Source organism: Branchiostoma lanceolatum, chromosome 6, assembly GCF_035083965.1.
Source record: "Branchiostoma lanceolatum isolate klBraLanc5 chromosome 6, klBraLanc5.hap2, whole genome shotgun sequence".
NCBI classification, from domain to species: domain Eukaryota; kingdom Metazoa; phylum Chordata; class Leptocardii; order Amphioxiformes; family Branchiostomatidae; genus Branchiostoma; species Branchiostoma lanceolatum.
Window position 1 is genome coordinate 2,316,211 of NC_089727.1, and position 15,618 is coordinate 2,331,828.

A 15,618-nucleotide genomic window follows, 5' to 3' on the forward strand; every position below is an offset into this window, starting at 1 on the left:
TCAAATTTTCACTACAAATATATTTAGAAACATACAAAAATCGATAGTGTTACTTTTAATGTTTGTTTTAGTAAGAATGTTACATAAAAGTCCGCATATATTTAGACTGTGAGTTTGGTAAACGGAAGAGCCACAGTTGCCAAGATGGAGGACGTCAGGTAGGTCGACTGTTACAGTGTCTCCAAGAACTTTCTCTTTCTTTGGCGTCTTAGATTATCTAGACAGTGAGTTGTCACTTAACTTAGGATTAGCTGTCTATTTAGGTCTGCTTCAGAGACATTTTTGGTACAATTCCTCTTTTAGAACTAATTTTAAAGATAGATATTGGTTTCAATCACAATCATATGATGACATGACATTTGCTACCACATTTCTGCTTTGTATTCTTACACAGAAACCATAATAACTGTTAGTTTTCACATTTATGTCTTATATTTCCTTACATTCGCAGCAGAAGAACAGAACGAGACCTTTGTGCAATAACTGGAGATGTAGAAAGTTTGAGCATTGAAAATAACAACCTGCCTAGAGAACTCCCTCCTTTAGAAAGTGTTGGAAACAACAATGATGTAGAGGAAGACACTTGTCTGACATCGGTACATGGTAGAGATAAACATCACCAAGAGCACAAGAGTAAGAGAACAGCTTGGATGCAGCCTACGGAAGCAGATGGCAACTGCAATGTTATCAGTCAAGACGTACCAGAATCTTTACAAAATGACTCCAATATACCAGTACTATGCTGTGATGATCAACAACAGACAATATCACAACCATCTTACCGTTATTCCGTGCAAATTAAGCAGAGAGGTGATGACACTGAGTTGGTAGAACCTCCAGATACATGTATGCATGCTTGTATGGATGCTGGTGCCGACGATGATATACCTGAATATCCTGAGGGTGTTGATAGACAGGATACAGATAACTACACAGGTACAGGAGCTGTAGATTTTACAGAACAGAGCCTCCAGACAGACTTAAGGAATTCAGAGCCGTGGCAACACAAATCTGATGGATCTCAGGAAGGTCAAGTAAGCCCCGCGGATGGGTCCCAAGGTCAAGTAAGCCCTGAGGATGGGTCCCAAGGTCAAGTAAGCCCTGAGGATGGGTCCGAAGGTCAGGATGATGATGTCATAAGCGAGGAGTCACTACTAGAATCAGCAGCCATGTTACAGGTAATTATAGAAGACAATGGAAAGATGGTGTAAAAAAAAATGATGGGAATCTTTTTTTTACTTTGTACTTAATTGTAGACCCATGATGATCAATTTAGAAGAACTGATGATAACGAATGTCTCTTTTTTTTTCTTTCATCATTACATGATATATATAACTCATGCATGCATGCCCTCTATCCAATATGACATCAATATAAAATGGGGGAGGGGGATGGCAGAAGCATTTGATGCTGGAAAAATGATTCAACCAATTTGGATTAGTTAGTTCTCACTCTTTTGGATTTGGATATTGTTTGAGCTCACTGTCTCTTCACATTTAAGCCACACAAATTGTAATTTGATTATTTTGTTTCTCAGATTTGGAATACAAATGCCTCATTGAAGCATCAAAATGAGTCTAAAGGGAAAGTTTGTTAATTGGTGCACACTGTAGATACGGTATGTAGTAAATATGATCAGATTAATTTTTCCTCTTGGCCCTGATGCTATTTTCATGTTGTCCTCTTGTTAACTTTTTACTATAAATGTCACAGAACCAAGAATTTGAAATAGTACTCCCTGCTGCCTAATCCTGTAACCAATACAAATTGGTGCCAAACAGCTACCTTATTTCCGAAAATAATTTCATCAGGTTGGTAGAACATAGGATATTTGGAGTTTCTTCAGTCAGAAGCTCTGAAGAAGGTGTCTGACAGACACCAAAACGTCAGCAGGTGAGATGACCTGGTTGTGTTAAAAGAAACTCCAAATATCCTACCTTATTTGATAGCAGAAACAGTCTAAAGTGTTTGTTCTCTCTTGTGAACCCCAGAGCCATGTGGTGATGTTGGATGGTGCTGCCAGCCCGGGAGGTACCATGTCTGTAGAGGGGGGAGATGGACGACAGTCTGCAGAGATGTTTAGAAAGGTGATGCTAAGTCAGGTGCAACAACAGCTGGAAGATCTGGACAGGGAGTTAAAGATGCAGTAAGTCAAACTTTAAGCCAACACTTGAAGGTCAAATCTCAATGGGTAACTCCGACCCAAGAACCATGGGTCATGACTGGGAGGGGGGAGTGCTCGGGGGTCAAATGCAGGATATTTTCCTCCACTTAAATCACCCTACATCAAAGTGGAACAGTCCTAGAATGCTATCCTCCGGTGCCACATGACCACCTACTAAATAAATGTAATATAGAATTAATTTTTTATTGAAATACATTGTAAAAAAAGTTTCTGAATTTCATTGCGTGAAGTCCATTCTCTTTTGCCATGAACTATAAAAATCAAAACAAAATTTATTGATTAAAAAGTCATTGAATGTGCTCCTTTATCTCTACATGGTACCCACAGCCTGGTGAAGTCTGAGCAGTGCCTGCTGTTAAACAGAAGCAAGTTGAGCAGCTACATGGCGCAGGCTGAGGCAGTCTTCAGTGATGATGCAGCAGACATGGAAGGAGCCGCCTGTGGTGGGTACTAGACTAGCATCTGTGTCAGTGTGGGTAAACTGGTATAGTGGCCTTTTGGAGTAACAACGTTCTCCAATTGGTTGCCTCCAAACCGTGTGAGTCTCCATGGCAAGAACCTTAGGTCTAATTACCAGTTAACGCAATTCAAATGTAGAACCGGTAGATATAGAAAGACTACACTACCGTACCTGGTTGACCTTCTCAATAACAAAGCACCACAGATAAGCACTTAGTAAGTATATATTTTAAATTGAGTCTTGTTAATTAAGGTATGTGATGTTTTATTGTATGTATATCTGTTTGCTTTTAAACTGATTGTAAGACATACTCCAGTTCAGCCAATAGGCTGCCTTTGTATGTTGTGTCATTGAACAACAATAATAATAAACCATTCATATATATACATTAGCTTTGCAGGCATGTGGTGGCTGCATCAAAAGACTGCTGTACAAACCATTACTATCTAACAACGAGGCCCTGAATATATCTGATAAGTCTGATTCAGTACTACATGTAGTACTGAATCCTGTAGATGTATTGTAGACATGTAGTGGCTGCATCAAATGACTGCACAACATTGTTAGGTTCCAACTCTAAGAATTCTCTCAAAGTTTCATACTATCTAATGATGAGAACCATGTACATTGTACATGTGATGACAAGTTTCACTCTAAAACATCTAGAAGTTTGTTACTTTACTCTGAATCTGTCTTGGTAACATTGAAACTTGTAGACCATTTCATGTCCTTCTAGATTATTTATTCTAAATGCAAGCTTGTTTATTATCCTCTACCTCATACAGGACAGCAGGAAGATGAGTTGCTGCTGCCTCTTGACGAAGGCAACTTTTCTCTGAAGGACCTCCAGGACAGTGACTCGGACAGTTCCCAGCAGGGGGAGGGGGAGGGGGAGAGAGAGGCCTCCCCTGCAGCTGGTGGCTACTGGAGGGAGGTGGAGATAGAAGCCTCCTGTGCAGCCAATGGCTACTTGAGGGAGGGGGAGAGAGAGGTCTCCCCTGCAGGCGGGGGCTACTGGAGGGAGGAGCTAGTGTTCGCCAACAAGATCCAGGAGCTGGAGAGGGCGGTGGAGGAGAGAATCACGGCCATCAGACCGCCGGAAGATGCGGATGAGGAGGGGGCTGAAGATGTCACCAGATTCCAGCACCTCCCCACAGAACTGGTGGTGCGGATCCTGTCGCACCTCACGCCGCAGGAGCTGTGCGAGCGCGTGGCGCCCGTGTGTCGGGCCTGGTACCGCCACGCGCACGACCCCCTCCTCTGGCGGGAGCTGGACCTTGACTTCACCCACGACGTGCAGGCCGTGGACCTGTGTGCCGTGATCAGGAGAGCCCCCTTGCTGAAGGTGCTGGTGATGCGGGGAAGAAACGAGCTGACCATAACAGAAGTGTCGGTCTTTGTTCAGCACTGCGGAATGCTGCAGCAACTGGACATGGGATTCTGCAAGGTGAGATACTGATGGAAACCCAGAGGGATTTTGTTTAGATCTCAGCCAAACAGAACTACAGTGACACATGAACCCGTAAGGATGAGGTGTGCATAGTTTGTTGTAGAAAGTATAGGATTATCAGATTTTAAGAGACATGTTATTTTATACATGTAAGTATTCAATTTGCCTGTACATGTACAGCTTGATTTGGATAATGTATGATAGCATACTAGTAATGAGTGGATGGTTTAGTGATTAGTGACTCTGCTTCTAGTCCAAAAGGTCAGCCTGAGTTCCAATCCTAGTTAATTACTTGCATGCTACTTTGTTTGTTTTATTGAGATCTCCAGTAGTATCTACTTCACTAGCGTTCATTATGTATTAGTAGGCATGTACTGTACACATACCTGTTAAAAAGAGCCAGGAGGTTCCCATGGCACATGGTACCCGGTAGACTAACAGCAGAGCAACTGATTCTCAAGTACATGTACCAACAAGTGGGAGATGATGATAAGATACAATGTAGATTCATGTTGATTTTCAACATCTTGTTGACAGGTCCTCGATCTGACCATGCTGCACATCATTGTGGACAACTGTCCGCAGCTGGAGGAGGTGAATGTGGAGGGGTGTGTCAGCATCAGGGACAGCTGTCTCATGGTGCTGTCCAGGCTGTCCAGGCTCAAGGTGCTCAACCTGTCCCACTGCACCAGTGTAAGTGCAGGTCTTCATCATATGCCTTTTCTGTCACTGCTTATTCCAGAGCTCTGTCTAGCTCAGAAGCATCCATGATTACTAGTTTAACTTTGTATTTGAAACAACATCTTGGAGTTGTTGATTAGGTAGCCTGAATTCAATCAAGCCTCCTGTGACCGCTCGCTGTCCTGTAATCGGCTCCGAACCCAAGAGCTTGATGGCTTGGGCCGTTAACTCAAGGGAATATGGATAATCTATGCAGCTGTCATCAGCCCACAGAGCTGCCTGCCCAGGCCAGACTCTAGTTGCTGAGGATCTATTGCTGTTGCTATCCAGTGATTGACAGCTGCAGATGTCTGATCTGCAGGTGGTAGGAAGAGAGTTTCACAGGCCGTCTCTCTGTACTTTGAAAATTTTTCGGCAGTCAAGTCTTTTCTTGTTGGATTTTCAAACTTTTTGATGTGGGAGAAACTGACATTGTCTGCCTCTAAAGGAACAGATAAACTAAGGAAGTTTAAAATCCCTTTTAACAGGCTTGGATACATCTCATTTCTCACCCTCCCAACATCTGGATCTCATTTCCCATCCCTTCCTCCCTGTCTACCTGTGGTGCCAGTTGTGACAGCTAACAGACACGCTAACTAGCTGGCAATGGGGACCTGGCTGAAATCCTGGCCTCTGATTGGTGTTACTATTTTTGATAACAGCTCTCCTGGCTTAGAGCTAGTCGAGCACAAACTCCGCGGGGAGGGGAGAGAAACCCCCGGACAGCTGGAGTTTGCGTTATACAGACTATTGATTAGGTATATGCACTTGACATTGCTGGCATGCAATGGCAGCTAGTTATGTGACTTCAAACAACTAGTCATACCTAACCTCATTTTGAGATACCTCAAACCTGAGTTGATAACATTGAACTTCTGATGTCTGAATGAGACTAGTATTGTCTCACCTGTTCACCTGTTATGATAACTTATATCATAATACATACTATCTTATCCATCTGCTCCAGGTAACAGATGATGGTGTTTGCCACCTGGTCAGGAACTGCCCAGGACTGGTCTCCCTCAACATCGATGGTATCGCATGGATAACAGACAGGTGAGTACGTGTTACATTGCTCGCTGGAACTTAAAAAATCGTAAATAAGACCACAGAGCTTTTCACAAAAGTTCAACCTACATGTACTTGAAATTACATGAGGGCATTTCTGATTCGATTTTGATTTGATTTTATTAGAATTGCAACTGTGCAATACATGTCAGACACAGACAGCGATTGCTGGTGTCGTGACCCACACACATAATATACCTGTTTTTTACACTTGGGTTGAGTAGGAAAAATTGTGTAAAGTACCTTTTTTCCCAAGGGCACAAGATTGGTGGCATCAGGGGATTCGAACCCGGGACCCCTGGGTTCTGGGTCAAAAAACTCTGCTGTTACGCCACACAACCCCATTTCTGCACCAATCAGTTGAGAGTTTGAATTTAATCCTGGCTCTTGTACCTCACCCAATTTACATACTACTGGAAAAGTTTTCTCTTCCTGTGGTGGGATGTTTCCCTCTGGTCTGCTGGTCAATCAATGTATTTGACAAAAACAGCTGGAACAAGTTTTCCCTGGTGTAAATTGAAACTGTATATGCTGTACATAGTGACAAGGTCGAAGCTTTATAATAAGCTTAAACAAGATTGGGGTAATCCTTTTTTTGCTGTTCCAGTGCTGTGCAGGATCTAGCTGCTTGCTGTCCATCCATGAGACAGCTGTATCTGGATGGAGATGAGCTGACCGATGCCAGCATCTCTGCTGTTACAGACAGCTGCGCACAGCTAGAACTGCTGGACATCTCTTTCTGCGAGGGGGTCACCGATCTCTCTGTGCACAATATTCCAGTAAGAATATTTTTTTTCATTAAGGCCCTTCTTATTTAATTTCTTGGACCTGAAGGAAATCCATAGAGCAGGAAAAATAAGAATAATTTGGCATGACCCAAATAGAGTACAATAATGGTTGGGGCCTTGCAAAAGATAAAATTTGATTCAATAAGAATTTAGAAAAAAGTGTTGTATATTTCATTATTATATCGTCAGTTGTTATTTTAAACTTACAATTTTTTCCACTTCAGGAGGTTCAGATCTTATAGGCAAATGGGTGAAGTTTTGGCCAAGAAGCAAATTTTGGTCTCAGGATGGGTCCTGAAGACATCCCACCTTGTGTCAACCTGAATTATGTTATTTTGTTTTGTTTTACAAAAATTCTGAAAAAATATAATTGTCACCAAATCTTACTTTATTCAGAGGCTGCAGCACCTGAAGCATGGCATGTTCAGGGATGATACTGATAGTTAACACTAATGAGACTGAACCTTCAGCCTGCTGATAGCCTGGATGTCAGACCCCCAAACTCTGAAATATCTATCGTGTGGAGTCTGGTCTGATGGGTGGGGAAATTTTCTCAGCAGAGTGCTGTCAGTGGGAGGAGAAGCTGTGATTAATGGCCACTCGCACCACAGGTAGCCTGGTACATGGCACCACAATTGGCCGGCTGGCTATGAACAATAGCGAATCATGGACAAGACACAGCTCAACGGTTAATCATTAACCACTCAATTCTTAAAATATGCATGGAGTTATTTTCCAAAATAACAGCAGAACTTAAAAGTGTATCTAGTCATTTACCTCTGGTTGTGCTTTTTGCTAAACTGAGATCATGTGTTAAACAGTTCTACAATCAAATAAGACATTACGGGCCCTATCTACAGTTACATTTTATTTGTTAGTGGATTCAAAAACACAGCTGGGAGTCTGTGACCAATCATGGCAGGGGTGTAAATGGCTCCCTGCTGATCCTGCTGCTGCTCCATTGGTGGGATCCTCGCTCAGTATTTGAGCTGGCATGAGAAAATTTCCCCAAGCATCAAACCAGACCCCCAGACGATAGATATTTCAGAGTTTGGGGGTCTGACATCCAGGCTAGCCTGCTGAGGTAGCCATTCAGCACCAACTTTGTATTGGTTATGGGGTTAGGTAGCAGGGATGATCGGCAAATGGTGGGAACGATAGTTTACTGATGAAACTAACATGTAGGTTATGGATTTTTATCAGCCTGCCCACCTGTTTTGTTTTACAAAAACACTCAGAAGATATGATCACCAAATTCTATTCTATTCAGAGGCTGCAGCACCTGGAACACCTGCGGCTTTTTATTAGCCTGCCCACCTGTTTTGTTTTACAAAAACACTCAGAAGATATGATCACCAAATTCTATTCTATTCAGAGGTTGCAGTACCTGGAGCACCTGCGGTTGAAGCGTGGCATGCAGCTGTCTACAGCTGTCATGCTGCACCTGTTCACGAGCTCAACTCTCACAGGGCTGACCTACCTGAACCTGACAGAGTGCACAGCAGTCAACAACGGGGCGGTGGAGAGGATCACCAAATGGTGGGAATAATAGTTTGTGTATGTACTAATAAATAAGGTCACGGATGTGTATCCGTATAGCATTGATCTATGTCAGTCTGTATATGTGCTTAACCTGATGTACTTCAGCTACTTACTCAATTGTACATGTTATTGGAAAGGTTTGTATTCCTTTGGACATTGTAGAATTTATCTAATGATAGTCATATTCTTTTGTATCCGTTAACTGTACCTTTGGTTTGTTGTGACCTGTACTTAGCCAAGTGTGGCAGAAATGTGCAATAATTCATTCATTAAGGATGCCTACATGTAGTGAGGATGCCACTACTTTACTTCTTGAAAATGAGTTCCACTCTACAAAATCAAATATTTCTGTTTAACACTTCAATCAGTACTCTTGCAAGCACTTGTAGTTTTTTATTTATCTCTACCATTTCAATATTTGTGTTGCCTTCAGTTGCCCACACCTGAAAGAGCTGTACCTGTGTTGGTGTTGGGACATCACCGAGGAAGGACTGGAGCACATTATCAACAATCTCAGGTACTCAGCACTCTGCTGTACCTGTTTTGTTACCTGTTCCTTTTAAGTTGGAACATTAGGGCAAAATACATGGTGCATGCATAAGTAAAGCTCAAAGGATGTACTGTTCAAACATCCATAAGGTGATTTTTGTTCCCCACAAAAGTTTAGAAGTTGCTTGTACTGAATAATACATGTATTTATCACTGGTCTCAAAACCTTCATCTTTTCCCCACCACCGGTTCTTAGAATTTTGAAGGCAAAAATAGTGCATGTTGATTTATGTATGTGCTGTCTGTTTTGGGAATTGTACAGCCTGTGGCTTAACACTCTTAACTTTGCAGGCATTGTCATATCACACTGAACAAGTTGTAAACCTTACCTTTGCACATCTAACTTTAGGCATTGTTTAATCTTTAGCACACTGAAGTAGCCGTTTGGCACCCAATTCCCCACTGGTTACAGAGTTAGGCAGCAGGGAGAAGGATAAAACAATCTAGTGAGGAAAGCCCTACCGTACTTGGAGACAGTGAGTTCCACCTGTACATACTCGTAATCATTTCCTATTTTTCCTCAGTAAATTGCATCACCTGGACGTGACGGGGCTGGACAAGATCACCGGCGCCTGTCTGACCAGCCTTCCCTCCGCCCTCCCACTCCTCACCTTCCTCAACCTGCAGCAGTGCAATAGGGTCAGTCCTGGCACAAGCGTGCCCAAGTATACTTAGCATGCGCAATTTTATCAATTATAATTACCAATTACAATGCAATTCAATCAGTACACTTGACAATTTTACAGAACTGGTCTACAACCTTACTAGTAAAATTGTATAGCCTTAAAATGGCAGTTTTTTTTAATGAAATTGCACTCGATGATTGCTACATGCACGTACACTTCTAAAATTGCCCTGTATTTCCTTAAACATGCTTGGGCATCCCTGTGCAGCATTATGATTTATGTGTTGTCTTACTGGTGAATTATTTTCTCTGCATTGTCTTGTTTTGAAGGAGAAAACGGCAGAGGTCAGGGATAGAGGTTGAAGCATGTTCCCTTTATTTTGTTGTAGACTGTACAGAACTGTGTGTACCCATTAGGAGTGCAGTTGGGCTGGCAACTCTTTTTTGACAAATGAAGTCACAAATGTTGAGAACTAGCTTGAGAATTGAAAAGTGTCTTCCGTACTTATCAAACCAATCACCTTCCTTACAGGTTCAGGACGAGGTTCTGTCCACACTGGTAGCCACGGTAACAGACCTGACAATAGTGGATTACTATGGCAACCACGTGCCGCCGCTGCTGGCACCTTTCCATTAGGAGTCCAGAGGTCCTGGGTTGGACCCCTGACATGCCAAGAATGTTGTTACCTTGGGAAAGGCACATGACTTTCCTCGCTCCACCCAGGTGTAAAAATGGGTACCTGACAGTTACTATACTGTCTCATTTGGAGTGAAAACTACCAAGACAGCATCTGTCAAATTCAGTATGCCTGTACTACTCAACAAGTAGAACTGTCCTGCAGTGTCACATGTGATTGCTTTTTGGGTTTGGAGCTTTGGCTGGTTATATCAGATTAAGTGACTTGTAACAGTACACATACTAATATACTTAATGTGCAATGGTTCAAAATACAACCCTTATCTTTCTCCACTGACACTGTGAAAAGAGAGGTTCCTAAACACTTTGTTGCTGTTACATCACTTGTACTTTAGCAATGTCTTGATATATTTATTTGGATGTCCATATTGTTGAAACTGTTTTTGTAAAAATGTTCTCTTATTTTGTATCCATATGATGAGAAGAGCGAAGTTCTTGCTGCTGTTGTCTGAAAAATTCCTGGACTTCTGGAGACTGTAGAAGGGTCTGGAATGAAAAACAGAAAATAAGTCAAATTAATTAAAGTAGCTAGAAAAAAACTAAGTATGAAACTTGATTAAGTATTGCAGAACTGTAAACATGTAAGCATATAACATATTAAGAGTTTATTTTTATACCATATTGAAAGAAAAGATGACAAAGCTGCAAAACAGTGTCAAAGTTTGACTACAAACCATGATCTGGTATACTAGTATATAAGTGCACAATAAATAGCTGAGAAATCCATGCCATCACCCCTTGTACAGTGTGTGATTTTGATTAATAGAATAACCAAGATACAATTTTGTATATACATAACATAGGATGCTGTGGTTAGGTTGTTAACAAGGTCTCATGTTCTGAGACATCAGGCTCAAGCCTGTGACCTTTTAGTCCAGGCCGATACTGTGATTTTTCCTCAGCACCACTGCCAGGAGTTGCAGTTACTCAAAGAGGTCAGAGACTTAAACTAGACTTCTGAAGGGGACACACCTTGTAATTGAGCATGTTTAAGATCCCAGCACACTTTAAGATAAGAGTAGAGCTTTGTATACTATGGCCAAAACATATCTGCTATAACTGAACTCACAGACCAGCATTTAGCCTTCAGCTAGTTTGGTAGCCTTGGCTGCATGTCACCTTTAGCACTAAACCAATGATATACCTAATAAAAATGTAGCTATAGAGAACAAGGCAATAAGATAACGGAATTCAGCCCTCTGGTGGAACACACAGATACTGTGCTACTTCCTCTAGCAGAACATGCAAAAACTGCAGTGCAGTAAAACACAAAGACAAAAACAAGACTTCGCTCACTTGGGGTGAACTGTTTATCCCAACGAAGTAAATTATTGTTGTTTTTTCAAGAAATGAATTTTGTACTGACTATTTTTTTCTCGTTGAGAACCTGCTCGAGCATGCTGCACTGCCTGACGGGGGTGTCTGTGTCTCCGGAACTTTCCGTCAGGTTGTCCAGCAGCATCTCACCCACCATCCCCCCTGGCAGCTGTCGGGGTGGAGAGAAAATGGTACAGTAACTTGACTTGACTTATGTCGAGTGACAGTCTTCCTCCGCCACTCGAACCACCCTGCCAGCCCAGAAACGTCTGTCTTCCATTGCCCTCAGTAAACATGAGGCCATGTAATCTTCTGTCCGAGTCTCTCAGACATATCAAGTGCAGATGTCTATGTTGATTTACAAAAAAATAATACAAGCCAAGCTGAAAATAAAAATCAGCGAAAGGTCAAAATGAAAACTTTATCATCACCATAATAATAAATACCCCCAGATGACCCTGCGAGCAAGGGGCAAAGTAGCTAGGGGAGGAGGTCCCGTGCTAACTTGACTCTAGCTCTTACAACTTATTCATTCCCAGAAACCAAGGAGGTTTTATATACAATATAGATTTTATATCCTACTATATAAACCTCCCTGCCGAAACTGTGTATCAGAATACCGACATTTTCCCAGACTTGTTTTCATGTTGATATTAATCGAATTGGTCCCTGGTACGTTTACATGTGCTTTACTATTATTGTTTTGCTTTTTTGTGTTACTAGTGACCGATTCCATCACAACTTTACCTCGTTTTTCTTCTTCTTGTAGGTGTCCTTGTAGAGTTTGTTCCTGTGCCTCTTACACAGCCATGTCTTCACCTTGCTCCTCTCCGTCGTCTCCCCACAACCGTCTTGATGACACTTCTTCAACGCCTTGAAACTCGAACTACTGCCGGGACAAGAATCGCTCGTTTCTTGAGTCTCGTCTTTGTTAGTTCTTATTTCAGGGGTCGCCTTGTCTTCAGTGCCATCCTCTGAAGTGTTGGGCTCACTCTCAGCGTTCAGGGAAGAGCCGATCCCCTTCTTATCGTCCTCTCTGCTCCCCACTGGGCAGAAGTAGTCCAGCTGTTTTTCCACCTTTACACTGACGTTTGTGTCGTCAGGACTTTGCTCCTCTCTCTTCGGGTCGCGCGAGGTCATGGTCGAACGAGGATAGGTGAAAACTTTAGATGCTAGTTTTAGACGTCGCACAGATTACACGATTCCTTCGGGTAGAGGAAATGTATGTCTGATTGTTTAGAAGCTCGTCAACAACATGCGTTATGTTTTTCTGGGCCGGCAGACCCGGAAGTTGAGATCTGTTGAGCTAGAGAAGTTGCCCTCGCTTCGTCTTTGAAATCCCAATGGGAGACTTTTGAATACAATCTAGAGCTAGTTCAAGTTCACTACACTTGATATCTTACCTATGAGATGAAACGGACATTAGATACCGGATAAGCGAAGGAAAAAGTCACAAAAGCTCGTCTGAAAACCCCGAACTGCAGCCATTGTGGTTGGTGCATTGTGGGGCTGTTTCTGCATGGACCGTGCCACTTCACCAGAGGAGGGGTAAGGTTGGCTGGGCTTTGGTTCGAGCCTAAGTAATACTTTAGTCATTGAGGTTGTTTAATCGATAAATCACAAATATAACTCGATTGCCACCATTCCTGGCACTAAGTATTTTCTTGATTAGGAACCATGTGCATTTCTAATGAGAAAATGAAATAATGATTTTGATAAGTAAATTTTTTCCATTCGCCGATGAGAACTTCATTATTATTTGATAGCATGAAAAGCTAACTCCGTTGGCGTAACTCCGTTCGCCGAGAAGATTATGTTTTCGGTTGAACCAACGGTGGGGTGGGTCTGTATGTATGTCAAGAGCATAACTCGAAAAACCTTTAATGGATCTTCATGATTTTTGGTAGGTGTGTAGTGGTTGTGCAAAGAAGGATCGAGTTTGAAAATGGTTCACCTGGCGTATTCTAACAGTACTGCAGCGGGCTTTTCATTTTTTTTGTGTTGTATCAATTGTATGTAGGCAAAAAAAGTGACGGAAAGGTTAATGAATCTTCATGATGTTTGGTAGGTAAGTAGCGGTTGTGGAAACGGAGGTCAAGTTCAAATATCGTTCCCCTGGCATTTTCCGTCGGTACTGCAGCGGGCGTAGTGCGTGTGTGAGTTTGTATGTCGCCAGCATAACTCGAGGTGCTGTTGACGGCTGTGTATGATATTTAGTGGGTAGGTAGGAGTGTCAAAGAGGAAGGTCAAGTTCGATAATGGGCCTCCTACCGGTACTGCAGCTGAGTTTTAAAGTGTGAGGTCGAATTTTCTGGAGGCGCCAGGTTCATGATTTTTCATGATTTTAGAGTCCCGAACAGGAAAGGGATGGTGTAAGTTTGGGCCCCCTAGCGGCTTTTTTGGACCTGCAGCTGGCGTTTTTGTTGAAACATTTGGAGGCAACTAACTACAGAAGGGGTTGACGGATCGGCATGATTATTGGGATGTAAATAGCTTGGGTAATGGTTTACATAATCAAATACATATAGTGAAAACAAGAAGCTTATTTGCATTATGAATGGTGAAAGTTTATTGATCTTTGTGGTCGAATTTTTTGCAGGTGCTATGGTTATGATTTTTGAGTGGTAGATAGACCTTGGGGCAGGGAATAAGTGATGTAAGTTTGGGCCCCCTCGCGGCTTGCCTTAAACTGAAGTGGGCCTATTTGTTTGTAACTTTTGAGGAGGATAACTCAAGCAGGGATTGATGGATTATTCTTGTATTTGGTATTTATGTACTCTACCTTAGGTGATGATAAACATAAGGATATGCTCATTATGCAGATCATGACCTACTTTACGTTATCATTGAGGAAAACGTATAGCACTGCTGCACCATAGTTCACGGCATATGATAGCACATATATGGCGTCCAGAATCTAGGTCAACAGCTAGCTTACTAGCTGGGCGATTGAAAAAGCAGGACTAAAATATATCTGTTATGTTTGATATGAAGATAGCTAGATTTAAAAGTGAATCTGATGATTGACGTAATATGATAATTATGCCAAACAGGACTGAATCTGCATGATTAATGAAATTTTGTAAAATCCGCTGAGTTCTATGTTTGTGCGTGTTTATATGCATTTTTGTCGTATTTCATTCTTTGTGAAAGCTTGTATCATGGTCTGCATATTGTTCAGTTACCAGGCCTTCGTAATAATCTTAGCCTTTGGGTAGCTCTGGCTGTACTGATCTACAGCCGAATAAACAAATCAGAAAAATCACCGTTGAAAAATGTGTGTCAGCATTCACTGAGAAAGAGAGGCTACGGTTATCGATTATAATCGAAATATAAATATGACCTCATTTGTATTATTGCTGAGATTATACTAAAATAATAACGCTATACTGGTAAATGACGGGAAATATTCATATTCATGTTTGGTATTTCAAAATAGCTTTGGTAAATCTGATTATTGACATAGCCAAGTCAAGTAAAACAATAAGGTGGTAATTATGCAAAACAGGGTCTAATATTTGCATTCTGTAAAGTTTAATAAATAAATGAAATTGATAGAATTATACTACTTCACTGCGTTTCGAAAATCAATCCAGTTGCCTGAGTAACCGTTTTATTTCGAATCTTATTACCTGGATGTCTAACTGTCATTGACATTCCATGAGAGGACTTTCAGACATGTGGCATATCAAGCCACTGAGAAAGAGGGGAATATTGATAGATATTATTTAAGCGAATAAAGACTTAAATTGAATGATTGTTGAGAAAAACGGCTATGTAATGCCATATTGGTAAATGGCGGAAATTTGGAACTTGCATCTGTCGACCGGTTCAATTCATATCATTTCGGCAAAGATATGAGGTCGTGGAACTCTAGTTCTATCTGGATTCTATCTATTACTTTTCCAGAAACCTTCGGTGTCTTGAAGAGAATAGCCTCTGTACACAGTACACATTATGACGTCAGAGTTTCATATTATGATCATGAGTTTTTCCACCCCATAGGCTTACATGTTAATGTTATACTAATGTTATAAAACGTGTTTTACACTAGCGCGTTCATAATGAAGCTATGGGAAATGCACCAAGGTCATTCTTTCAATGTTGTGCACATTTTACAATCCTATATTATATGAAAAAATTGCCAACTACCAGTAGGCATTCAATTCCTTTTTATGGCAATTACAAACTGCACTTGCTACACCCCACTAAAGGT

At 41.6% G+C, this 15,618-nt stretch overlaps 2 protein-coding genes across 5 annotated transcripts; one reads left to right on the forward strand and one right to left on the reverse strand.

Moving 5' to 3' along the window:
• The first annotated feature begins 64 nt into the window (after window positions 1-64).
• LOC136436140 (F-box/LRR-repeat protein 17-like) lies at window positions 65-10,811 on the forward strand. 4 transcript variants are annotated; one of them, XM_066429909.1, is made up of 13 exons: window positions 65-158; window positions 452-1,059; window positions 1,090-1,178; window positions 1,993-2,147; window positions 2,514-2,629; window positions 3,432-4,093; window positions 4,634-4,789; window positions 5,784-5,872; window positions 6,492-6,663; window positions 8,048-8,211; window positions 8,648-8,731; window positions 9,288-9,402; window positions 9,921-10,811. In XM_066429909.1, the coding sequence occupies exons 1-13, from the start codon at window positions 145-147 to the stop codon at window positions 10,023-10,025; spliced, it is 2,529 nt and encodes an 842-aa protein (XP_066286006.1). In that variant the 5' UTR covers window positions 65-144; the 3' UTR covers window positions 10,026-10,811. The 4 variants fall into 4 exon arrangements, with proteins under 4 accessions (XP_066286006.1, XP_066286005.1, XP_066286004.1 ...); XM_066429908.1 differs by having other exon boundaries at window positions 452-1,029; window positions 1,060-1,178; XM_066429907.1 differs by having other exon boundaries at window positions 452-1,178.
• Window positions 9,742-12,908, reverse strand: LOC136436165 (regulatory factor X-associated protein-like). Its single transcript, XM_066429945.1, has 3 exons — window positions 12,150-12,908; window positions 11,452-11,571; window positions 9,742-10,571 (listed from the first exon to the last, which is right to left on the reverse strand). The coding sequence occupies exons 1-3, from the start codon at window positions 12,540-12,542 to the stop codon at window positions 10,485-10,487; spliced, it is 600 nt and encodes a 199-aa protein (XP_066286042.1). The 5' UTR covers window positions 12,543-12,908; the 3' UTR covers window positions 9,742-10,484.
• Window positions 12,909-15,618: the final 2,710 nt, after the last annotated feature.

Excerpts from the sequence above, each read along its gene's own strand:
- LOC136436165 (XM_066429945.1), bottom strand. The coding sequence starts at position 12,542 with ATGACCTCGCGCGACCCGAAGAGAGAGGAGCAAAGTCCTGACGACACA. Across the intron at positions 11,572-12,149 it reads ACAAGAAGAAGAAAAACGAG|CTGCCAGGGGGGATGGTGGG; the intron begins GTAAAGTTGTGA and ends CCACCCCGACAG. Across the intron at positions 10,572-11,451 it reads TTCTCAACGAGAAAAAAATA|ACCCTTCTACAGTCTCCAGA; the intron begins GTCAGTACAAAA and ends TTTTCATTCCAG.
- LOC136436140 (XM_066429907.1), top strand. Across the intron at positions 8,732-9,287 it reads CACATTATCAACAATCTCAG|TAAATTGCATCACCTGGACG; the intron begins GTACTCAGCACT and ends ATTTTTCCTCAG. Across the intron at positions 9,403-9,920 it reads ACCTGCAGCAGTGCAATAGG|GTTCAGGACGAGGTTCTGTC; the intron begins GTCAGTCCTGGC and ends CCTTCCTTACAG.